The sequence below is a fragment of the Halichondria panicea genome, chromosome 1 (genome assembly GCF_963675165.1).
Source record: "Halichondria panicea chromosome 1, odHalPani1.1, whole genome shotgun sequence".
Taxonomy (NCBI): Eukaryota; Metazoa; Porifera; class Demospongiae; order Suberitida; family Halichondriidae; genus Halichondria; species Halichondria panicea.
The window spans coordinates 245182-268679 of record NC_087377.1 but is presented as its reverse complement, the minus strand read 5'-3'; the positions used below and the strand labels follow the sequence as shown (position 1 = coordinate 268679).

The window sequence follows — 23498 nt, the reverse complement described above, 5'->3', positions numbered from 1 at the left end:
TTGCTGAGGACCTCAAGGGAAGATTGCAAGTGACTCTAACCTGACAATGTCCTCTAGCCATTATAAACTGTGACTGCTGGTATTAATTTTTTAATTATTAATTTTTGTTCTTTATCAATTATACTAGCTAGTGTTTGTGTGGTGACTACTAGCACTCTATCCACCATAATTATACCTGATGTGAATGCTTTGTTGAGTCAATGTCTGTCCACACAATTGCACATGCCAGCTATGTTATCAATGATAAATGTATTGTAACTGTGTAGCATCAGAAGAGAGCCGTCATCAAAATTAAACTTATTTATGAGCTCCTGATAATACACAGATTGGTGAAGAATGGGTGTGGCCTAGTGGTTAAGGGTGTGGCTAGTAGATCAGATCTCGTGAGAGGACACGGGTTCTCATGGAGACTGTAAGGTTTATAAAATACACATAATTCTTACTTACTTATATAGTTAATGATCTTTACCACTTTTATTGTAATAATTATTATTATGTCATAACAAGAGCGCATGCACTCTTGGTCATAATTAATTTTAGCAGTAGAGATTAAAAAATACAACAATATTAATTTTATGACTGCATAGGCTAAAAATTTTCAATGACGAGATCAATGTTGTCATGTTTCCTTGGTAACGGGCCGGGCTTGTGTTTACTTTCTTGACAATAATTATCTTCAACTTGTCCCATCAGTGTCCATGATTATAAGAAACAGCGTGTCTACAGAGAGATGGGGGATGAGGGAATGTGGTCGTATTTATATAATTATAGTACATGACAATTTCACAGCATAATGTACAGTTACACACACACCCACACACAAGCTGAGACCACACCCCCTAGCGTACTTCATCATGACTATCGCAAATATCGCTGGTGTTGTGAGGGCGGCTCCTTCACTGTGTGTGTGTGTGTGTGTGTGTGTGTGTGAGTGTGAGTGTGGGGGGGGGGGTACAGCGCATAAAAAAGCACAAACTACAAAACACTGTGTGTGTGTGTGTGTGTGTGTGAGTGAGTGAGTGTGAGTGTGGGGGGGGCGTACAGCGCATAAAAAAGCACAAACTACAAAACACAGTCACACATGCAAGGGGGGAGTACAGCGCATAAAAAAGCACAAACTACAAAACACTGTCACACATGCAAGGGGGGAGTACAACGCAAATAGAACAAACTACAAAACACAGTCACACATGCAAGGGGGGAGTACAGCGCAAATAGCACAAACTACAAAACACAGTCACACATACAAGGGGGGAGTACAGCGCAAAAAGCACAAACTACAAAACACAGTCACACATGCTAGGGGGGAGTATAGCGCAAAAAGCACAAACTACAAAACACAGTCACACATGCAAGGGGGGAGTACAGCGCATAAAAAAGCACAAACTACAAAACACAGTCACACATGCAAGGGGGGAGTACAGCGTAAAAAGCACAAACTACAAAACACAGTCACACATGCAAGGGGGGAGTACAGCGCAAAAAGCACAAACTACAAAACACAGTCACACATGCAAGGGAGGAGTACAGCGCATAAAAAAGCACAAACTACAAAACACAGTCACACATGCAAGGGGGAGTACAGCGCAAAAAGCACAAACTACAAAACGTTTGGTAAGGGAAAGAGTCACACTCTGAATTGAACCCACTCACGGCAACTTAAAACTATTGCTAGTGAATTGAACCCACTCACGGCAACTTAAAACTATTGCTAGTGAATTGAACCCACTCACGGGAACGCAAAACTATTGCTAGTGAATTGAACCCACTCACGGGAACGCAAAACTATTGCTAGTGAATTGAACCCACTCACGGGAACGCAAAACTATTGCTAGTGAATTGAACCCACTCAGGGAACGTAAAACTATTGCTAGTTAATTGAACCCACTCACGGGAACGTAAAACTATTGCTAGTGAATTGAACCCACTCAAGGGAAAGTAAAACTATTGCTAGTGAATTGAACCAACTCACGGGAACGCAAAACTATTGCTAGTGAATTGAACCCACTCACGGCAACTTAAAACTATTGCTAGTGAATTGAACCCACTCACGGGAACTTAAAACTATTGCTAGTGAATTGAACCCACTCATGGGAACGTAAAACTATTGCTAGTGAATTGAACCCACTCACGGGAACGCAAAACTATTGCTAGTGAATTGAACCTCCACTCATGGGAACGTAAAACTATTGCTATAGTGACTAAACACAGTCACACATGCAAGGGGGGAGTACAGCGCAAAAACCACACAAACTACAAAACACAGTCACACATGCAAGGGGAAGTACAGCGCAAAAAGCACAAACTACAAAACGTTTGGTAAGGGAAAGAGTCACACTCTGCACGCGGCAGTACTCACTGTTTCTTAGGTCGATTGTATTTTTATCTGACGTCCAATGGGTGGATCATCATCAGCATCCAACAGAGTGAACAACTGACCCTCACGAATCTAACAAGTGAGAGAACAATCAGACCACTCACTCACTAGTAGATAATTCCACCATAACAATTATTATCTTAAACATTTTTATTTCAACTTGAGCTGCAATAATAATAATTATTGAGTAAGTTATAAATGATGCCCACTTTACAGTGCAAGTACGATCAATTGCTATATACCTTTTCCAGGAGGTGCGTGAACGATTCCCAAATCCAGATGGAGTTCCATACACAGACTTCCAGTCTTCTACTTCCTTTATTGTTTAATTATGTAAAATGCAAATATAAAATGCTGATTGGCTAGTCAAAATTTGCACGGATACATACTTACTTTATATGTCTTCATAAAGATCTTCGTCAAGTACATGTACACCATCGTTTAATAGGTCCTCGTTTTCATCTACTGGCTCATCTGATTGCTCAGGTTGCACGTCCTCTACAAACTCACTGCACATATATATATGTAGCAAAATTATAAAATTATATGTAAAATAAATTATGTAGATTGCACATAAAATATATTACGCAGTACCTGAGGTCAACTTTTCTCTGCTGCTCGTAATTCTCCCATATTCTCCGGCAAAGTTGAACGATTTTTCCTTCAGCACTCTTACGGGAGTCCTACGATCCGGTCTTCTCATGTCCTGAACCAGTCGTTCACTTGTACACCCTCTACGTACATTCTCGTTCTGAAGTAAACAAATGAATGAATGTACAGTCACACATATAATATTATTAGCCAGCATAACGTACCCAGTCCATAATAGCAAGGTTCATTCTCATGTTGAATGTAGCTTCCCCAAAGTGTACACGTTTCGAGATGTATGTGAGCAGCTGGTGATTGAAAGACTCCACCCAGAATGTGTCTCGACACTGTAAAAACAACATCATATGAATTTTAATATAATTAGAAAAAAACCTCACTCGACAATGATTCGGCATTCTTGTAAATAAGGGTGTCTTTTAGTGCTGACGTGAATGACTCGATTGCAAGAGGATCCTCTAGTTTTATCTTCGTGGGCTTGTACCCTGGATGCTTACAGGGTGACGCTTCGTTACAATCTGAGTGCTCGTTCTGAGAACACGATTATAAATGTTATTGGTGTACAGAGTACGGACAACTTGTTATCATACACACTCACCTGATAATGTTTAACGATATTCAGAATGTTCTTTCTTAGATTGTCTGCTGACTGCTCACAGTTCTTCATACATGCAGTAGTACAAGTGAACTTTCGTACTTTTACCTATTGACAAATATTTTTATGTTACTGAGCAATTTTATAATCAAAGCTTACATTTGTCAGATAACTCTGGAAACCACGTCTTTCCTTGAGCCTTTTTGGTCCCAATTGCTACTTTCTTCATCTTCTTCGCTACATTCTTAGTGCCTGAAAATACACGGACACGGTAATAATTGAGATTTGAGATTCTACACACTTACCATGCCATGTGTCGTACAAGTTTGTAAGGTTGAGATCATCAGTGACATCTCTTGACTACTGGCTGATTATCATGTGCTACTTCAACAATATTGAGACCTGAGACATAATATCCACAAAAAATAAACACAACCTCATAATGTTGATGCTTGAACATACCTTTATCTATGACTTCCGGAAGAACTATCTTAGTACACGCTACTTCTCGAGTCTGAGCACAGATGTGTTCTTTCCTGGAAACAGTCGAACACCCAACAATTCTTTTCGTACTAGAAAAAGATAATTTTCATATGATAAACGACAGCAGCACACTTGTAGATAATGAAAATAATTAGTTTACCTTCCCGAGAGACAGGGAACAGTCGTGTTATAAGCATTTGCTGTTGAGTCGTGGCGAGCATCTGTTATTACCCACTATTGATAAAGTCATTACTGAAAAACAAAAACAAAACTAGCACATAAGAATTCATTACCTCACCGTCCTGCGAGTAACCAGGCAATGCCTTCACTTCGTCAATCGCTCTCAACATGGATGCCTTGGCACAAGCGTTCACGACGTCTAAGTATCCACCTTTCTTGTACACTGTAACGTGACAGTGTTTTGTAAGAGTACAATTATAACATACACTTACTTGATGAAATATACCATGAACTAACTTTTCCCAAGCCAGCATGACTACTAAAGTGAAGGTACTGGCTTGGGAGAACTCCAGCACAAGTAAAAGCATGGACGATCCTGCAATAAATAGGATTCCAAGTTAATTTTGAAAACGTATGGAATTATACTCACTTTTGATTGACAAGGTATCGTCCACCGAGTGTTCGCGAGCTAGCCCACCACTGTCGCTTTCCACATTTTCCACACTTGAATTCAAATCGGACAACATGCCCGTTCTGAAAAACAATATTATATTGCATACATCATGTATTGGGGTCTATTGGATCAGAAATACCTGGCGAAAATTGGTCGGCCTACGACAATAAGATTGGCACTGGTCACATGCTTGGGATAGGCCAGTGAAAAGACGGAACAAAGTCTTCAGTTCACACACGAACAACTGTTCATCACTAGCGTCAGTATTGCTAGTAAATATTCCTAAACAAGAAGTAACGTCTTTATACAAAGCTATTGACACACACAAACCTGAATTCTCCAACATTGGGAAGACTTTGGATTTATCAGATTGTAGGTCTTCTCTCTCAGGAACAGCACCTGCCTGCTCCTGCTCCTGCTCCAACTTGTCCAACAGGACAGAAATAAGCTCTCTGCTGTCCAAGGGCAATGAGCCTCTAGCTGTAGCAGCAAGAGAACGCTTTGCCCTATCTATCCTAGCTACAAAAGCCTGCTTTACATCTTCAGTATCGAAATTCAACTCCATTTGGTACCGAAAAAACCATGCCTAGCACGCTTCTTCTTGGGTAGAGAACGAGAGTTGTCACATCTTTCAGCCATTTTTTTTTGCTCTTTTTTGAACAAAGTATCTTGTGAGCCAAGGTGCTACATGCATGCAGGTATAAGGTAGCCTCCTTTGCAGCCTCTCCTTTTTCTGTTCTTTGTCATAGTTCAATAAGATAAAATACGGGACTAATTGGAGGAACAAAGAAAGAAAGAAGGAAGAGACTAAGAAAAAGGAGAGAGCCTGCCTTGCTAAGTTGGGTGACGGCAGAGGAGGCTGGAACCACTTGACCTTAGCTAATTAAGGTCACTAATTGGATTTATCCAAACTTCTCTTGCAGACTACTTCAAGCCTAGTTTTTAGTGTCTATCAGTTTAAAAACTTATTTTTCAGGGGGGGTCAAATTTTATTTTCGCCAATTTTGCTCAGAAACAGAGATACAAGTCTCAAAGCCAGTATGCAGTGACCTCGAGAACAAGCCGCTCATGATATCGAGGCTAGTGCAAGAGCAAGACTTTTGATTGTATCTCTGCTTCTGAGCAAAATTGGCGAAAACAAAATTTGATCCCCCCTAAAAAATAACGTTTTAAACTGATAGACACTAAAAACTAGGCTTGAAGTAGTCTGCAAGAGAGGTTTGGATAAATCCAATTAGTGACCTTAATTAGCTAAGGTCAAGTGGTTCCAGCCTCCTCTGGGGTGACGGTAGACAAGTGGTAGACAAGTGAAAATGAACGTGGGCAATCACTAGCTGGGCGGAGCCTAGTTGGGCGGAGTCCAACCAGCGTTGGTTGGACTCCGCCCAACTAGGCGGAGCCTGACAGAGCCTACGCATTGCAAACTCTAAATAAAAGCTGTTAGCATCGTAGATAGTAAGCCAGAATCAACATCGTAGACAGGGCTTACCTAGTAAAGACTAAAGAGACTAAATATCTAAATTTAGCTCAGTTTTTTTTCCTGAGTTCAGAACAGACCCACTTGATTAGTAGATATAATTATTACAGCAGTATAGTCTACTCTACTCTAGTCTTTCATACTTCCTCTACTGACTAAAGGTCTCACGAAGGCTGACTCTACTGCACTGTACTGCACTGTACTGTTCATAACAGATTATGTTCCTGGTAAATGCGCTCCAAGTACTGTGTGGGAGGACAGTTATTGAGGTTTTCTCTCGCCCACACTCGTTAAAATTTGTCTACTTCAGTAGGGGATCACGCGACTTAGCAAGGCAGCTCTCCTTTTTCTTAGTTGCTTCCTTCTTTCTTTCTTTGTTCTCCAATATTTCTCTTCTGTGACAAAGAACAGAAAAAGGAGAGGCTGCGAAGGAGGCTAGGTATAAGGGGCGTATCAAAGTAAAACCATGTGTGCATGAAGCGAGCAGTGAAGCAAAAGAGGCCAGAGAGTTTACCGCACGCGGCCATATTTAATCATTTCCGCCTCGAGTGCCCAGGGCACGCCCCTTTTATAGTCAGCATGCTCGTTGAAGAAGAAGCGAAGTGTGTTGCTGGAAGAGGTGAGTTTCTTTGCTTGCTTGTAGCTCGCATGTTTGCAGGAATGTTACGCTAGGAAGCCTTTTTTGAAGCATTGTAGTTGTCTATTTGGTCATGTTTTATTGATTGCTATTGACTTGATTTTTTTGCAGCCGTGTTACAAAAACATCGCGAACCATCCAGTGTGTTGCAGAAACAGCGCAAGCTTTCCACTGTGTTGCAGAACATCGCGAGCATTTCACCAGGCTGTGTTGCAGAAACAGCGCAGGCCTTTTACTGTGTTGCAGAACCATCGCGAATATCCAGCCATGGAAAGATAGAGCTGGATCATCGGAAGCAGTGCAGGCTGCAGGAGTCATTTGTAATTTGAAACTATACGTCTGCATGTTCATATTGTGTGTAGCTTGTTGCATGTGGTGTGTGTGTATCTTGTTGCATTCGATTGTTCACTCTCTGGCCTTTGAGTGTATCGGTGTTGCTTTGTTTGTTGAGAGTGGAAGGTTTATGTTCTGGTATTCCGTGTGTCTAAGTGTGGTGGCCCCTTCTTGACTGTGAGGTGTGTAGGTCATGCATGCAGCTTAATAGATACATACTTGCCAGCAAAGCGCACATTAAATGCATGTATGCATGGCTAAACTCGTGTCGACAACGCTTTTTGTGTACTGTTTTAAATACGCATGGCTAAGAGTATATTACCTGCATGGCCTTGAACCCTTTGGTGGGGGGGGGGGAAGGAGGAGGGATGGTGTCCATAGCACTGAAGTAATCAATCAGAATGTGTGTGGAAGGTTCTTCAACAGTCGGGTCGCAGGACAGCATCTTCTTGTTCTTGAAACCATTGTCGAACCAGCCTTCGGGGTGCAAAGATGGATTACTCATGGCACTCCAGTCTATTGAGGGAGCACTCTGCCGTTAGTAACTGCCTAAAGGGAAAGCAGCACAGGATCCTGCCATAATTGGGATCTCGTTATCAGTTCCAATAGTTAGTTTAATAGCTAGGATCATTAGAATAGCTAGCTATAATATAGTTAGACAACTGCTGCTTATGCTAATCTGTTATGACAGCTTTTTTAGGATCTTAACTCTGTGCCTACTGCACATGGAATTGGTAAGTTCAGGCTTTAACTAAACTGTAGGTGTGCCAAGGGAACTGTAGCTTTTGACTGGATTAGTGAAGAGTAGTCTTGAGCACTTGTGCAAGCCTTGCGTGCCAGGCTTGTTGCAACTGGAGTCGACGAGGTCTTCAAGAGCAAGGAGGTGTTGTCTCTGTGAGTCTACTGTTGTTGAATCATCCCACACATTCTGGTTGATTACTTCTGTGCTAGATTAGTTAATGGTACTCACAGTCACAGGGTCCCTTTAGTTTATTATGCCCTTATTGTATTAGTCCCTTGGGCAAGGAAACTACTGGACTACTGGTGGTGGTCCTTCTGTGGTTGATTTGATTGCATGTAGTTACTGTTGTTTTAAACAGAATGCTGTGGGTTTGTTTGCTGACATCGTAACAATTAAAAATGTATACACTGGTACAAGCTTGTTGTGAAAGTTAACGAAACTAACCGATAAGCAACAAGTGGCAGCTGAGGGTGGTCCAATCCACACAGTTGTGTAACCGGTGCTACCAGATCATTGTCCAAAATGACAGATTTTCCTAGGAAAAGTTAGCTCCAAAGTAATAATTATTCTGTATTTACAAACAGCAATAGAAATTTACCTGAGGATACTTCATCTCCTTTGTACAAGAAATTTGACATCTCTTGTCCAGGACGCACTGCTAGAAGGTGACAATACCTCTGCTGGTGTCGGACACTCACACTGTATGGGACATTCTTAAAGCAGTTTGAGGTGAAACCTTTTAACTCCTTATTCTTGGATTCAAACCGCATACACCATGTGTTTCGTGGTGGACCAAATCTAATGAAATAAAGTATATACTTTATGCATTAATTTAGACATTTTAGAATACCTTAATAGTTCGTCAGGTAGATGCAGAAGATAATGCATCTTTGGAACATAGGGCGAGTTTGGATAGAGTTGCACATATGTTTCTAGCAACAACTCTACTTTCCATGCCAGATCAGAAGCATCTGCCTCTGTAACCACAAATGCGGTCACCATTGTGCAGATATCCCACAGAGTTAGGAGAAGACCCCAGTGTGTTCATCGCCCTCTGGAACAAAGCCCCCCATGATAAACGGGAATAATCGGATCAGTGCTTTCATCTGAGAAGCTGCGTGTAATGATGATTTATGTGCTTTTTAATTATGAAAGTAAGCATTGTACAAAAGTGGGGAAAATGATATGAACATTCACCTTTCTGTTTGATATGATACTCCATTGTCGACCCAGTAATTGTGTTTGGTTTGGTGTCAAGCTCTGAATATCCGTAATGGTGGGATGCAAGAGACTGGTTGAGCTCTGACAAGGTGAAGTACTTCTTGATATTGATAAAAGTAACAAGAAGCTCTTTGAGGAGACGTGGAGCAACACCTAATGAACAGAAGCAATAATAATTATATTTGTGTGCTATTGAATGAATTTTTACCTTCAAATATTGTGTGCATTATGTCGTACGGAAGACATTTGGTGACATCAAAGAATGGAATGTCCAGAAGAATGCTCGCATTATTCACTCCATACGTAGTTGAGTACCCCAAACATCCATTCACATCACTTTCCACTAGCTGACAGTAATGGTTGTGACTATGAGAGTCTCTCAGGGTATACGCACCAACATGAAACTATAAGTAGTTAAAAATTAATACAATTAGCACCAGTGGTTTTTTAACTCACATTATGTTTTAAATCTTCCTTCGAACAAAGACACTGCCTGCATTTCCGTAGCGCAAACCCAACACCTTTTTTAAACCCTCCAAGAAAATTACTAGCAGGTATGTCACCACAGAGACAGACGACAGCTCCATGAAGTACTACCACACCTGAGTCTAGCTCTAACCTGTATCCTTCATCCTGCAATAGCATATTTGAAATGTATACACACGAGATATCCATTATCATAGGTACGTCACAGTAATGTTAAAAAAAAGAAAACTACCAGCAACACTTACTGTTGAAAGCAATTTCATGCATTGAACAAAGTTTCTGAGGAGGATATCACGTGCACTCTGATTCATGTCCGATGACTTAGCCACTCCAAGTAGTTGAATAGCTTGGAGCGATGATCGAAACACTGGTCTTATGTTTCCCAATGTATATATATAGTAAAACACACCTACATGTCATTATAAAAAGGTATAAACCAACATGTAATGCAATTCTCACCAAACTTGTGAACTCCAGCACTGGTTCCGAGAGGATTACAAACTTCAATGTCATCATGATACAGTAAAAACTGTAAACCATCTGGATGTGCTCGAAAGACTGGATGTTTCTTAACAAAGTCCCCATCACAGATATCGCGCATGCTACCATCTGTACTGACATAACTTTTTCCAATGATCTCTTCTCTAACAGCAGGATTTGATAGCAAACTCTGACAATTAAGTTATAAAAATAAAACCAGTGATTGAGTTGGTAAATAGCACAAACCTTCAAGCTCTCCCAGAGATCAATGTAGTACCCCTTAGCCTCAACCTCCTTCAGATGCATCTTGCCGTGGTCATTCACCCAGTCCCAGTTCTTGTCGAGAAGTGATGGTGATGGTTCCTAGTAACATACATTTTGTAATTGCATGCATATACAGTAATTTAACATGATGAGATGATAAAACAATGCATGTACCTTCATGCTACATTGTACTGATAACAAAATAATACGTTAATTACCACATAATTGAGATGCTGTTTGTAGTATTTCTCTCTTAACGCTCGTGAAGACAAACCGCTAAACATTTCATCAACATTGCAACATTCTGTGACAATCTTCTTCACGACCTCATCCACAGTGATGCCTTTTTCTTGAAGACAACACAACATTTTCTGCTGCATTTGTCCTGCAGTTTGCTCCATTAGTGTCTGTGTTGATTCGCATAGATGTTTGATGCTTGAATAATTAAGTGCTAAACTGCTAGTGCTGCGAAGAAGAAACATGGCCCGGTCAAACTTGGGATGAGCCGATGTAACCGATGGTAGTGAATCGTCGTCAACGTCATCATTTGTGGTTGTACAAGATTCTGGGTCACTTGTAATTGGATCACTTGCGTCGATCTGAACATCTGTATATAATTATAAAAAATGGTTGAAGTACTTCAAAACTATAGATGTAATATTCAAAACTATAGATGTATTAAATAGTAGTAGTTTTAATGCTAGATCTATTATTATGTATGATCTCATTAGCTGACTTACCATGCTTTCGTAAATGCTTCCTCAAAGTCTCCCATTTTGTTGCTGACTTGCCACATACACTACAATTGACCATAAATCTTGGATCATTTTGATGAACAGCAAGAGTGTGCTTTAGCAGAGACTTGTGGGAATAGCACTGAAAAAGACACATGCAACAGGTCACTACACAGTTGTCAGCCATAATTAATACGGAGAGATATATCTATAGAGACCTGATGAGCTAACTGCTTTGCCAATTTCGATATTTTATGCAGTTTTATCTAGAGCGCATGCGCACTAGATATAGCCTAGAGCAATATTCTCTAGACTTGTTACTTAGAAACCTTGAAAGAACCTTGAAAGAGATGGAAAAGTTGTCTGTAACTGATGTGGGGAGACTCTTGAGGGAAAACTGCTTTCCTGAAACAGTAGTTTCTGCATTCAAAGGTACAACTCGTAGACTAATAATTATTATAGTGTCTTCTTAGGTATATTCTTAGCTTTTATAGTACATTATTATCTGTTTGCACTTACAGAAAACCTAATTGATGGCATTGCACTGCTTCAACTACCCAATGACTTTGAGGAATTTAAGCATATGTTGCCGCAGAGTGGATTGAGGATGGCACTCAAATCTCTTCTTGAAAAGGTTAGAATCATTTACACATTTTACTTTAGTACCATAGTTATAAGCAGGTAATTTTAATTGTTGAGTGCTTAAAAGAGTTAACCCATTGTACTGCAATTCTAGAATATGCTACCCATTCTATACCGTGCTCTATTGTACCCATTGTACTGTATTCAACTGCAATTCTCATTCTACCCCATTCTACTGAGCTGAGCATTGTGGTAAATGTGGGCGTTCAACTACAATTGTTGCTAACCACCATAGCACACTACAGGGGCTTCTATTTCATACATTGCACAAGTGTGCAATTCTTTAACAAAGCGGCAATTTTTTGGCCACGAAATACCCTTATTCTGTGGTGTTAAGTTTGAGACATAATATATACGTTCTTTTATAACTACAGGAAAATTGCTCCATGAGTGGTACGATACGTCAAATGAGTGCCAGCTATAATCTGATAGAGGATTACAACATGGGGGATTTTGAGGACGAAGCTGTGGCCAACTATCCTCTAGCAATGCTGCCTGCAAGAAGTGATGAAGCAGCTGAACCACCTGCTAAAAAGCCACGGACAGAAGAGTACAAAGTGCTGGCAGCACCATTGCCAGCAATTGCCATTGTATTTTGGACACTATTGTTCTAGCATCCTGTCTAAATATTTGTTCTATTTATATGAAAATTCAAATATTACTCAATCATTTTAACTACTGCGGAAATAAATGCTACTATAGACTATTGTAGTGCGTGCGCAAGATCTTCGCTGAACTAGCTACGTTCACTGCACTGGTGCTGGTGAGTAATATTATTGTTTACCTGTTGGTTGAGCTCATGTAGACTTCTGTGGTAGATTCTATCCTGTGGCAGATCTCTCTAGTCACTGTTACAGGCCGGTACAAGTAATAACAAAATACTGAGCATGCAGTACTGCCAGCTCAGTATTTTGTTATTACTTTTACCGGCCTGTAACAGTGACTAGAGAGATCTACCACAGTAAATAATTATATAGAACAGTACAGTATAGTAGTCAGTTCTCAGTCATATTCTTCTCAGTCCTGTTCTAGTTACAACACTTTTACTAAATTAAATTTAACTTTCTTTCTTGGCTCTTTGTTGTCCGCTTCTTTTGTGCTTTCTTCTTTTGTTTTTTTGGCTCTAAATCCTAGCAACGTGTAGTCTGGATTTAAAACTTCTGACACCTGGACATCGTATGTTTGGCTGAGCCTCACAACTTTCTTTAAATAGTTCTGGGCCTTTTTCTGAGACCCCATCGGAAAATAATGTGTTCCAGTATCATCTGCTGTTGTAAAATAAAATTGTTTTCCCTCAGTTCCCATCTTTACTAGCGACCCAATAGGAAAGGAGTTCCTGTGGTGCCTGATCTCTCGTAAGTCGGAGTCGATGTAGTACGGGTACGGGTGGAAGTGGCAGCAATTTCCCATCTCAATTCTTTCTCTGTTCTTTTTTGTATAGTAATTTACTGATTCACATGACAGTAATAGCATGCAATCAATGGTAGTAAAGTGTTCAAATGAATAGAGATAAAATCTTTATGGTCACTAATTATTAATCTTCCAGCAGACCTGTTCATGCAGATCGACCTGTTATGGACTCGTCAAAGAGGCAACGACCTGAGAAAGGATACTATTCCTACCTCCATAATATAAGCTCGGCTGACATGGACTTATCTAGCATGCGGGAAGCACGAGATGTGAGAACCACTCTGAGCTGTAAGTCTGATGACAGTCTGCCAGAAGGGGTCTTCCTTGTTGAGAGGATAATTCATCATCGACTAACTAAGGTACGTAACATTTTATGATATATAGCCCTATACGATTGATTCTATTTCTAGGGGAAAACGGAGTATTTGGTAAAGTGGGCTGGTTACTCATTGGAACAGTCTTCATGGGTCGCTAAGGAAGATGTGACTATCTCTACTATCCAGTAAGATTATTAAGTATGGCATGGCAGTGCACTGTGTATTACTATAATTATATCTGCACATTTCCCCCCTTTCAGATCATACAATACACCACAAGCACCACATACCGAGCTTATAAGCGACGCAACAAGAAGATTTGTTCTGTCCATTCAATGTAGTTTAAATTTAGGTACTGTAAAATCCTGTAATTTAACTATAGATTTCCGGCTAGATGTATTTCGTTACCTATTTAAAGATCGAGGAACCCAAATGACCCGCGGAAAGCTCCAACTTCAACAAACTGATTTTAACGATGAATATTTTATAGGTAGTTGGTATATTTTGTATGATAGATATGGCAATGGCTGCACAGTAGATTTTCCTATTGTAGTATGTCCTAGAATTAAGTATGGACCGAAAACATATAGAAATAGCAATGGTGAAATGTTAGAGTCACCTAGACTACTATCTGAAATTGTATGTGTAAATCTGGTGAAAAAACGTTGTTGATCATTGTTAATTGTTAATTGTTAATGCATGCATGGCCCAACCTGAGCAGCCAATACGCACTATGTGACTCATAACTAACTGCTTCAGGCCAATTCTCTACCATAATGCTTTTAATGACTCTCAAACAAATGGCTGGGTCAACACGCATCCCGACTTACAGCTAACCTTGTCAGCCTTCCATTAGAGAGCACGGATTTGCCTACAATTATACATAGACTATGTCATAGTTAAAGCTAGCACCAGATTTAAACATGAACGAATGAATGTAAGACATAATTAGTCACATAGTCATTCAACATTAAGAGAAATGGTTTCTAAGCTAGGACGGTCATGAGCATGATAAGAAAGACATTCCTTAATTACATGGGCAAGTTCAGTTGACTTAATTACAATGGAGTTCATCTTCTTCATTATTCTACCTAATGAGTATATATCGCTCTGTGTGCTCTGTAAAACAAGCCCATCGCGGAGGTCTGGAGCTACTTGAGTGTGTTCTTTTATGTAAATAACTTTCTGTTCCTCGGTCAGGCAGTACTTCTTAGCATGCTTTTCTTTACATGCCTTTCCAAAATCCACAATACATGGCCGGATACATTCTAACAAAGTAGTCCCTAATACTACGTTGTCTACTTTAAGATCATTGTGAAGAATACTCAGCTTGTGCATGTATGATAGACCATCACAAATTTGGATCAGTATTTGCATCCATGTCTTAGGGCTTAATTTAATTTCGTTAGTCGAATACAAGGCAGAATAATTATAATGAAACTTGTTGCTGCTTCACGCTTACATTAGACATTACTAAAGCTCTCCTGGTGGAACAAATACCAAAACAGTGTGGTATATAAGGGCTGGAATTTAATGTAAGTAATATACTGGCTTCATGCCTAATCGATTCGATTGAGGAGTCGGAAGTAAATGTTTTGACACAGACGTCAAAACACTCTTTAAAAATCATACGAGAGCATGTTCCAAACCGACCATTTCCTATATGAACATCACCACCCCCATCTGCTAAACATTTCTCACTTATCTCTGGAACTACAGTAACTCCTCGCATAATATCAGCATTCGTACACATTCTTGGAGTTGCCTTGGGTAGACTGATTGCACTCGTCTTCATGGCTGCTGTTAGTAACTTTAGTGGTCGTTGGTGACTGCAGGATGTTCCCAGAGTTCCTGTCCGTAATTGCTTAGCTCGATACACGTTGAGTTCCCTGTATGAACAATATTATTTACTGGCTGTTAATCAGCAACTTACAGTTTATAATCTATTGCCTTCTTCTTCCAATTCTGAACATTTTTCTCGGCACATTCAAGGCTCTTCTTCTCCATACACAGCTGCTTGCCAATTTTGTCAACTCTAGCTTTTCGATTGAGCCTCTTGAGCTTGGATCTTGAGAATGTCTGGTCAGCCATTTTGTAATAAGTCTAAGAGAACCAGAGGTCGCAAAATACCCGCCATAATGCATCTGAGAAGTGTTATCATGCTATTGAATGAGTACTGTGGTTAATTTAGTGGGTGATAACACCGCAGCCTATTCACCCGCCCACTCATATTGACATGGCTAATTAATTTTGTTACATAACAGCTCAAGGGACCTTTTGTTCCATTATCCCGGGCCTCCTAGCTATGGCAGTAAACAAGCAGTCCAGAAGAGCAGAGAGCCTGTCCATCACCATCTCAAATTCAGCAAAGAAGTACTCTGACTTCAGCCACACAGAACCACAAGTACAGCCAAACTTCTCTCTCTCTATTCCTATCGAGTTGCTGCATCATTGGTACATGAACAAGAAGGCAGAAGAGACATTCATTAGCTTAGTTAATAGCATGGTAACAATAGTTAAACTAGCACAAAGCGATCGTCTGGAGAAAAGGCTTGCAGAACAAGCTAGCAAGGTAGCAAGAAGGATACGGGGGCTAAAAGGAAGAAGGAGGTATGCCGTACTTGCTGGAGAATACAACCTCTTCGTGCTTGATGGAGAAGCAGAATCGTATTCTGAAATTGAGCAGCAACTATCCACTGAATCTCCACAGCCAACAACAATCCCCGAAACAAGTAGACCTACCACAGCACACATCAACAAAGGCAAAAAAGTTCACGAGGTATCACCACGACAGGTAAAACGAAAGCTAGCACACTGTAAGAGCTCTGCAGAGCAAGCGCTTTGGTTTTGTGAATCATTCGGTCTTCAGCCAGAATCTTTAGAGCTACGCAAACAGACAGGATCTCCCATCAAATTCAATTTTTTATCTAGCCCATCTCACAAGCCACAACATCAAACGCCAGCTCTTTCACCAAACGATTCTGCGAGGGTACAGCAAGCTCTTTATGTACTTGACAGGTTTGCTGTGAGTGACGAAGCTTATCATGAATTGAGCGTCGCATCTGATTTACCACCACTGTACCGAATCAAGGATGCTCGCCTCTCAATTAACAACTCTCTCGACATCCGACATCTCGAAGGTCCTTATCCTGGTGCTTATAGACCACCGAAAGCTGCAATCCAGGAAGAGCTAGCTAAGATCGTAAGTAAAGAAGAAATTATACATTATTATTATGGATTATTATTTTAGGTTCATTCAGGGAAAGCTATCACCCAACCAGTAAAAGTAAAACTCAGTGGTGACGGAGCCAGATTCACAAGATCATCCAATATCATACTTCTCTCATTTGCATTTCCAGAAATTCAAGACAATGTTTTATCAGGCATGGGTAAGCTTAACAATAAAAATATTAAACGAGAAAGTGGTGAAAATATTTTTATATTGACATTCATACAGGCAATCATACTTTTGCTGGCCTAAAAGCCGAAGAGTCGTATGAAACAATTAGTTCAGGACTATCTGAGGTATTGAAGGAGTTGAACGACATCATTTCACACCCACTACTCACTGTTGATGAAACAGAGTACCGCCTTGAGTTTTTCCTGGGTAGTGATTACAAGGTGAGAATGTATAGTTAATTACTGACTATAAAAATTGCATTATTAGTTTCTTTTACTGAGTATGGGCCTCAACAAAGCAACCTCTATGTACGCTTGTGTCTGGTGTACCATCAAGAAGGATGAAAGGTATATCTATAATTATTATATGCTTAAACCTAGCTTCCCCATTTGCCGCTATAGGTGGGATATGTCAAAGGATAGGGCTGACTACACCGTAACAAATGCAAGAACATTGAGTTCCCTACAAGCAAAAGGCGCACTTCCCAGCAGTAAACCAGCAAGTGTACGACTAGGATCAATTACAACACCACTACTGAACATAGAGCCAGACCATATAATACCCGATGAGCTACACCTACTCCTACGTATAGCTGACGTTTTAACAAGAAATCTCATTCTAGAGATAGTGGCATCTGCTAAACAAGACAGACAAGGAAACGCACATATACTCACTCACCTACAAACACTACAGACGATCGTTAAAGACTGTGGTATCACGTTCAGGGTATGGGAAGCAAGGGGTCCAGATGGCAAAGCTTCTGGACATTACGAATGGACATCACTGCAGGGGAACGACACCAAGAAGTTTCTGGAACGTCTCCCAGTGAGGTTTGCTGACCTACTGAAGGAAGAAATTCAAGCTAAAATGGCCCAACTTTGGACAGTGAGTACTAATTAAATTTCCCTTCGCATTTTACAAACATAATTATTTATATGGTCTGGCTCTATAGGAATTTCTCTCTTTGTATAAGATGGTTTCTAGCTGGACTCCACCTCCCAGTGAAGTGGTTGAGCAAAAGGTATAGTGTTAGTTTACTAGTAGGGAGAACCATTGTATCTAATTTACTATAATCTATCATGATAGGCGAAAGACTGGATAAGGCTTTTCTTGAGCTTGAAGCACAAGTGTCAAGGGTTTCAGGAAAAGAATATTACGCCCTATATGCACACACTGGTCTTTCACTTCCCTTACTTTATTTCAAAATACGGAAATGTCAAGATGTTTAGTGGACAAGGTGAGTTCGAGTGTAAAGAGATAACATTTTAATCACCTTTTTCTCTAGGGGTGGAGAAAAATAATGATGACGCCAAGAGACACTACTTCTCCAGTAATCTGCATGACCCAGTGGGGGAGGTTCTGAAAGCTGAAGCGAGAATAGACGAGACATCACAATTTAAGCGAAAGAAACGAAAGTACATACGAAAAACTCCATTAGATTTAGTAGACATGAACAAACAGCCACGACTTGACTCTGAATCATGATTAATTCTACCCAACATAATAATATAGTATACTATATATCCTGATAGATTGTACACATTTACTATCTTCAAGTAAATGACTGCTAGCCTATACTTACTTGCAGCCATATACACTCACTTTACATTGCTGGTACATTGCGATTAATGGGGAATTCCCCAAATTAGTGGCTCTACGCAGCTCTTGGGTATGTGTAGATAATGCGATACGTCATTGATAATTGTGGATTTTTTGACAAAACTGGACACATTTTGGAACCGCTTAGTCCACTTTATATCGAGCAGCAGCCGCTTTAAGCAGCAGAGTAGGCCGTATATTTTTGCTGGCAATCGGCAAAAATGAAAATATATGTGTAAGAATGCCGCAAATCAAACACAAAAATACAAAATAATCAAATTTTACAATACAATACACGAGACAAGCGCTGAAACATTGATCAACAAAAGCAGTTAGGGAACTTATACAAGCTGGCTGGCTAGCTTCTTGTGGGATTCCAAGGTTAGCTAAGGTGTATTTCTTCTTCTTTGTATCGGCAAATCAACTGAAAGTAGCTCCCTACAAGGGAAAAAGGGAAGCATAGCCTTTGGTCTCATAAGAACACATATAAAATCATACCGTAATATACAGAAAATTACTAACTGATTTACTGACATATTTTAATTGGTGTCCAGTCATTGCTGGCAATGCTACGAAGACCCTACCAACTCCTTGCCCACTGGTGCTGGCAGCACCTACGAAGACCCTACCAACTCCGTGCCCACTTCCACCAGTATTCAGTGAGAGAGTAAACAGAGCAATAATAGCGAAACAAATTTACGGAAAAGACAAACTAGCATTAATACGAGAAGCTTCCCTCTTCTATTATGGTCTTTGCCCGAATCCGAAAGGAAATCAGTACGACGAAATGGCTAAGGTTTTGTGTAATAGCTTTGAGCAGCTACGAAACAAGATTGTAATTGACGGATGCTATTGGGTGAGCATTATACAATAATAACAATGCATGCATGTATTATAATTATACATAATTGCAAATTTTTATAGCTATAATTAATCATACAACATGCATGCAGCAACAGGTTACTATGTTCTTCCGAAATCGGAGAAGGAGGTCAGTACCGTCAGCAATCAAACCTCTCAAGACAGAAAAGGCGCACTTAGTGCAAATAATTGCAGCAAAGCCAGCTGAAGCCGCTCCTGGCCAAGACTCCGTTATCAGTGTGGACGAATGTGCATACGATCGAAACCACGGTCGGTTGTGCGACCAATTCACCAAGAAAGCGCCTAACAACGCAGCAATTACACAGTTAATAAGGGAGACGCACCAACAAAGAAGGAAGAGAATTGGAAATTCAGGTGACAAGATGTCAATTCTTCTTTTGACATAATCCTTTCTTCACAAGAAATCAATGGGTAAGTGCGTTAGCTCTTTAAATTGTTTATTTAACCATAATTATACACCTAATGTTTTCTTGGTTATTTATTGAGTCTTGAAATGTTATAGGTGCTGTTGGAGTTCACGCTAATGTGTGGGGAGGAATCCATCTCTCGAATCAGAGATTCTTGGACTAAGATTGTTCCAACTCTGCTGCAGATGGATGGTGAAGTGCCCACTGACTCTGAAGAAACTCGGAGCTATACAAGGCACTTCTGTTCATTGACACACAACTCAGGCCCGCAGGAGTAGCCTCTAAAGCTGCCTGCTTTTACTTTGTATCAAGTAAGTAAAAACAACAACGTATATATACGCATAATTATAGCCGGTAATCAAATATTTTGTCTCCCGAAAATTACCGGCTATATATACGGAGGCAGTAACACTGTAATTCCTTTCATGCGTCATTATTGTGGAAGCATGCACCTCAAATTTAACTCTTATTTGTTGCAGGTCGGGACTGATATTGAGGAAGTGACAGCTGAAAAGACCTTTCCAGAGCCAAGGCTTGCAATTTTTGCTGACAAGAGCATGAATGGCATGCAAGCGTTCATCCTTGGTGAAGGAAAGGTTCTCTTTGAAGTATTGGGCGACAGTGTCATTGACTCGGTTATCAGCTTGTTTGCAACATACTACGCCTTCTACGTCAGTTACCCCAAGCCATCACCTGCCTCTGGTCTCCTTCTCTTCATACAGGAAGTGTTGATGGGTGTGAAAGAGACATCTGTAAAAAAAACAGTGAAGTACTCATCATTCATAAACTCGCTAGATCAACATTAGTTACCCCAACTGTACATTTACTGTTACCAAGTTATTACCAAGTTAGTTACCGACTGTATCAATTATGATTATGTTATATTCAGTTTTACTTGATATTTATGTATAATTCCGGCGTTCCTTTTGTGTATTTTTATTTATATGGTCATATTCTTGTAACCGTGACGTTTTAAAATGACATACCTCTGTTCGACACACCAAAAGTTTCAGCATGTTTCAGTTTTGACACAGTAAAAATGACATATATTAATTTGACACCCGTGTTAGTGTGTTCATTTTTGGGAAAGCAGTTTGACACGCGTTTGCATGCCAAATTGACACCTTTCATTTATGTGTGTGGTTGTTGTGGGGTTGGGAAATTTTGTTGCACAGTCTGGTTTGGTGATGATGTGTGATTTGATTATAATGATTTGTCTGGTCAGGAGTGCATTCATTCAAGGTCTGGTATTAAGATGATAATAATGATCTGAATTAATTGGTGGTCTTCGCTGTTGAATTGATTTGTGGTTGTGGGAATTTCTCATCTCTTCTCTGCACAGCACAAACAGCTATGGGTGTAATTTTGTTGTCTGGTGTTATAATTATGTATTGTGTGTGTATTGATAATACTAGGATGATGGTTGTCAGCTGTGGTGGTGATTGGCTGGTATTGTATTGTGTGGAGTGGATGGTTTTGTTTGAACTGCTGCTCTCAATGTAACCATGCATCTCTTGCAGCCACAATGCACACACACACAGCTCCTCCTACTAGCTACTGTACTAGTGTTCCATTCTCTCACTGCTTTTGTCTCCTCTCTCCCCCAGGTACAGACAAGCCATGCTGCTCTGGGACCCAGGGAGGATTACTAACCTCATCACTGTATAATGTATTGCAGGTACTGAAGGGGGTGGGGCTTGACTGGAGATGTGGGGAAGGGGCTCAGATCTCACCGCCCACTACTATCATTTATAGTGTCTCTCGATTGTTTTGTGTGCAGCTATGGAGACATCAACGGCTGGCTTCTATGGTGTGTAGGTGGATGTCTCTTCACAGCAAAAGATAAGTAGCTCCATTGTGTACAGTGTCTCTCATGCTCTCTGTGTAGGTTGATTTGTGTGTGGAGAAGCCACTGTAACAGCATACACACAGATGAGTAGCTAGCTATGTTGTGTGACAAGTCTCTCATGCTCTCTGTGTAGGTTGATGGTTGTGGAGGAGCCACTGTAACAGCATACATACAGATGAGTAGCAAGTCTTTTATCTCCCTACGTAGGGTGATGGTCTGGCACTACCTAACACTGAATGGCTGCAATTTACAGATGAGTAGCTATAGCTATGTTGTGTAGCAAGTCTTTTATCTCCCTACGTAGGTTAATGGTTGTGTATATATGGATGGACAAGGCGATGGTTTGATGGTCTGGCACTACCTAACACTGAATGACTGCTGTACTTGTTCCTTGGTCTATAATTTATAATTAATATGAAACAAGGTAACATTATAATTTAATGTTTTGTAAATTAAGTCGAACTGATTGTAATTGTACTTCATAACATTGCACAAACCGTGTGACGAGTTGCTTGGACCACTTGTGTCGTCACTTGCGTCGTCGTCACTTGCGTCGTCTAGGAAAGGATTTATCAATAGCTGGTACAAATTGTTAACCTTATAATTATTAATATTTACCTTGTGCAGGATTGCTGTCTGTTGACGGGGGCTCCATTTCTACATGTGCGTTGTAATAAATTATATCGGTATTCAGTTTAGTTTTAGACCCCACCTTCATCCCAATCAGAAAATTCTTTGTCACTGCCCTGCATGACTGGCTCATCCCTGTCCGCTGTTACCTCTTCCATATCCTCTTCCCACTCCTCTGCAGGTTCCTCATCATTCAAGATGTCTTGTAGAACCTCCTCCGTGGTCCAGTGTGGCCTCTTGGCCATGCCTGCAGCTCTATAATTATTATTATTAAAAAATGTTTGTTCATGTTATAAATATTTTGTGTTTGTTGGGTGGTATAAAAACAACAGTAGTATTCAAGCGTCTGTATCAAAAAAATTTCTGTATGATATAAGCTTTTTACTTTATATATGGGTACCTTGACGATGGATAGAATTAGAAGGCGTCCTAGCCCCACCCAGATTCTTTAGCAGCAGCCAAGAGAAGCAGGACTGCTGCAGCTGACACCTATTGGTAGAGATGTCAGACTGAAAGTAGTGAGTGGGAGTATTTTCGTACAGTAAATTCAATGGTAAGAAACAGGACCAGACAGTGAGTGAACAAGAAGGGCTTTCCACAGCAAGCCCTGGAAGAGTCTAGCAAACAACAGCTGTTCCCAGGGGTAAAAATAGTGCAGAATTTAATTTTTAGAACAGTTTTTTATGATTTTAGCATTTGGTGTTTGTTTTGTGTGTGATTTTTTCTCAAAGGTGATCATCATTTTGGCAACCAAATATTGTGCAAGGAAACTAAACCTTCTGTGGATGATTTGATTGGTTGTTGTGGTTGGGAAATTTTGTTGCACAGTCTGGCTTGGTGATGATGTGTGATTTGATTATAATGATTTGTCTGGTCAGGAGTGCATTCATTCCTGGTCTGGTATTATGATGATAATAATGATCTGAATTAATTGGTGGTCTTCACTGTTGAATTGATTTGTTGTTGTGGGAATTTCTCATCTCTTCTCTGCACAACACAAACAGCTATGGGTGTAATTAAATTTTTGTTGTCTGGTGTTATAATTATGTATTATTGATAATACTAGGCTGATGGTTGTCAGCTGTGGTGGTGATTGGCTGGTATTGTATTGTGTGGAGTGGATGGTTTTGTTTGAACTGCTGCTCTCAATGTAACCATGCATTTGCTTGTTCTCTTGCAGCCACAATGCACACACACACAGCTCCTCCTACTAGCTACTGTACTATAGCTAGTGTTCCATTCTCTCACTGCTTTTGTCTCCTCTCTCCTCCAGGTACAGACAAGCCATGCTGC

At 40.3% G+C, this 23498-nt stretch overlaps 3 protein-coding genes, 3 long non-coding RNA genes and 1 pseudogene across 15 annotated transcripts in view; 2 read left to right on the top strand and 5 right to left on the bottom strand.

Moving 5' to 3' along the window:
• The window catches only part of LOC135333745 (uncharacterized), a 67481-nt gene that overhangs the window by 35864 nt on the left and 8119 nt on the right, over nt 1-23498 (bottom strand). The window lies entirely within an intron of this gene.
• LOC135331201 (uncharacterized) lies at nt 2770-5525 on the bottom strand (annotated as a pseudogene).
• LOC135331061 (uncharacterized) lies at nt 8064-22128 on the bottom strand. The gene is made up of 11 exons (XM_064526101.1): nt 22073-22128; nt 11076-11211; nt 10554-10942; nt 10318-10434; nt 10051-10261; nt 9837-10000; nt 9562-9738; nt 9314-9509; nt 9082-9258; nt 8735-8998; nt 8064-8682 (listed from the first exon to the last, which is right to left on the bottom strand). Exons 2-10 carry the CDS (start codon nt 11146-11148, stop codon nt 8907-8909), a joined length of 1596 nt encoding a protein of 531 aa, XP_064382171.1. The 5' UTR covers nt 11149-11211; nt 22073-22128; the 3' UTR covers nt 8064-8682; nt 8735-8906.
• Nucleotides 12269-16919, top strand: LOC135331359 (uncharacterized). 7 transcript variants are annotated; one of them, XM_064526505.1, is made up of 5 exons: nt 12273-12474; nt 13010-13066; nt 13275-13480; nt 15703-16640; nt 16689-16919. In XM_064526505.1, the coding sequence occupies exons 4-5, from the start codon at nt 15744-15746 to the stop codon at nt 16917-16919; spliced, it is 1128 nt and encodes a 375-aa protein (XP_064382575.1). In that variant the 5' UTR covers nt 12273-12474; nt 13010-13066; nt 13275-13480; nt 15703-15743. The 7 variants fall into 7 exon arrangements, with proteins under 7 accessions (XP_064382599.1, XP_064382575.1, XP_064382591.1 ...); XM_064526497.1 differs by having other exon boundaries at nt 12276-12474; nt 13258-13480; XM_064526488.1 differs by having other exon boundaries at nt 12279-12474; nt 13261-13480.
• On the bottom strand, nt 13724-15704 carry LOC135333647 (uncharacterized). Its single transcript, XR_010394013.1, has 2 exons — nt 15372-15704; nt 13724-15327 (listed from the first exon to the last, which is right to left on the bottom strand). It is a non-coding gene; the product is annotated as an uncharacterized LOC135333647 (long non-coding RNA).
• Nucleotides 16797-19007, bottom strand: LOC135332936 (uncharacterized). 2 transcript variants are annotated; one of them, XR_010393691.1, is made up of 5 exons: nt 18972-19007; nt 18421-18875; nt 18112-18204; nt 17517-17681; nt 16797-17041 (listed from the first exon to the last, which is right to left on the bottom strand). It is a non-coding gene; the product is annotated as an uncharacterized LOC135332936 (long non-coding RNA). The 2 variants fall into 2 exon arrangements; XR_010393690.1 differs by lacking the exon at nt 18972-19007 and having other exon boundaries at nt 18421-18950.
• LOC135331402 (uncharacterized) lies at nt 16926-18347 on the top strand. Of its 3 annotated transcripts, XM_064526554.1 has the most exons (6): nt 16926-17059; nt 17106-17185; nt 17240-17723; nt 17791-17859; nt 17925-18075; nt 18124-18344. In XM_064526554.1, the coding sequence occupies exons 2-6, from the start codon at nt 17121-17123 to the stop codon at nt 18321-18323; spliced, it is 969 nt and encodes a 322-aa protein (XP_064382624.1). In that variant the 5' UTR covers nt 16926-17059; nt 17106-17120; the 3' UTR covers nt 18324-18344. The 3 variants fall into 3 exon arrangements, with proteins under 3 accessions (XP_064382624.1, XP_064382631.1, XP_064382616.1); XM_064526561.1 differs by lacking the exon at nt 17106-17185 and having other exon boundaries at nt 16937-17059; nt 18124-18342; XM_064526546.1 differs by lacking the exon at nt 16926-17059 and having other exon boundaries at nt 17106-17723; nt 18124-18347.

What these genes read in the sequence shown, in the direction of transcription:
- LOC135331061 (XM_064526101.1), bottom strand. Translation starts at nt 11,148, where the DNA reads ATGGTCAATTGTAGTGTATGTGGCAAGTCAGCAACAAAATGGGAGACT. An exon ending in TGCTGGAGTTCACAAGTTTG is followed by an intron (nt 10,001 to 10,050) that starts GTGAGAATTGCA and finishes AATGACATGTAG; the next exon opens with GTGTGTTTTACTATATATAT. An exon ending in AGGAAGATTTAAAACATAAT is followed by an intron (nt 9,510 to 9,561) that starts GTGAGTTAAAAA and finishes AACTACTTATAG; the next exon opens with TTTCATGTTGGTGCGTATAC.
- LOC135331359 (XM_064526529.1), top strand. Translation starts at nt 15,744, where the DNA reads ATGGCAGTAAACAAGCAGTCCAGAAGAGCAGAGAGCCTGTCCATCACC. An exon ending in AGGAAGAGCTAGCTAAGATC is followed by an intron (nt 16,641 to 16,688) that starts GTAAGTAAAGAA and finishes TTATTATTTTAG; the next exon opens with GTTCATTCAGGGAAAGCTAT.
- LOC135331402 (XM_064526546.1), top strand. Translation starts at nt 17,121, where the DNA reads ATGGGCCTCAACAAAGCAACCTCTATGTACGCTTGTGTCTGGTGTACC. An exon ending in GTGAAGTGGTTGAGCAAAAG is followed by an intron (nt 17,860 to 17,924) that starts GTATAGTGTTAG and finishes CTATCATGATAG; the next exon opens with GCGAAAGACTGGATAAGGCT. An exon ending in CAAGATGTTTAGTGGACAAG is followed by an intron (nt 18,076 to 18,123) that starts GTGAGTTCGAGT and finishes CTTTTTCTCTAG; the next exon opens with GGGTGGAGAAAAATAATGAT.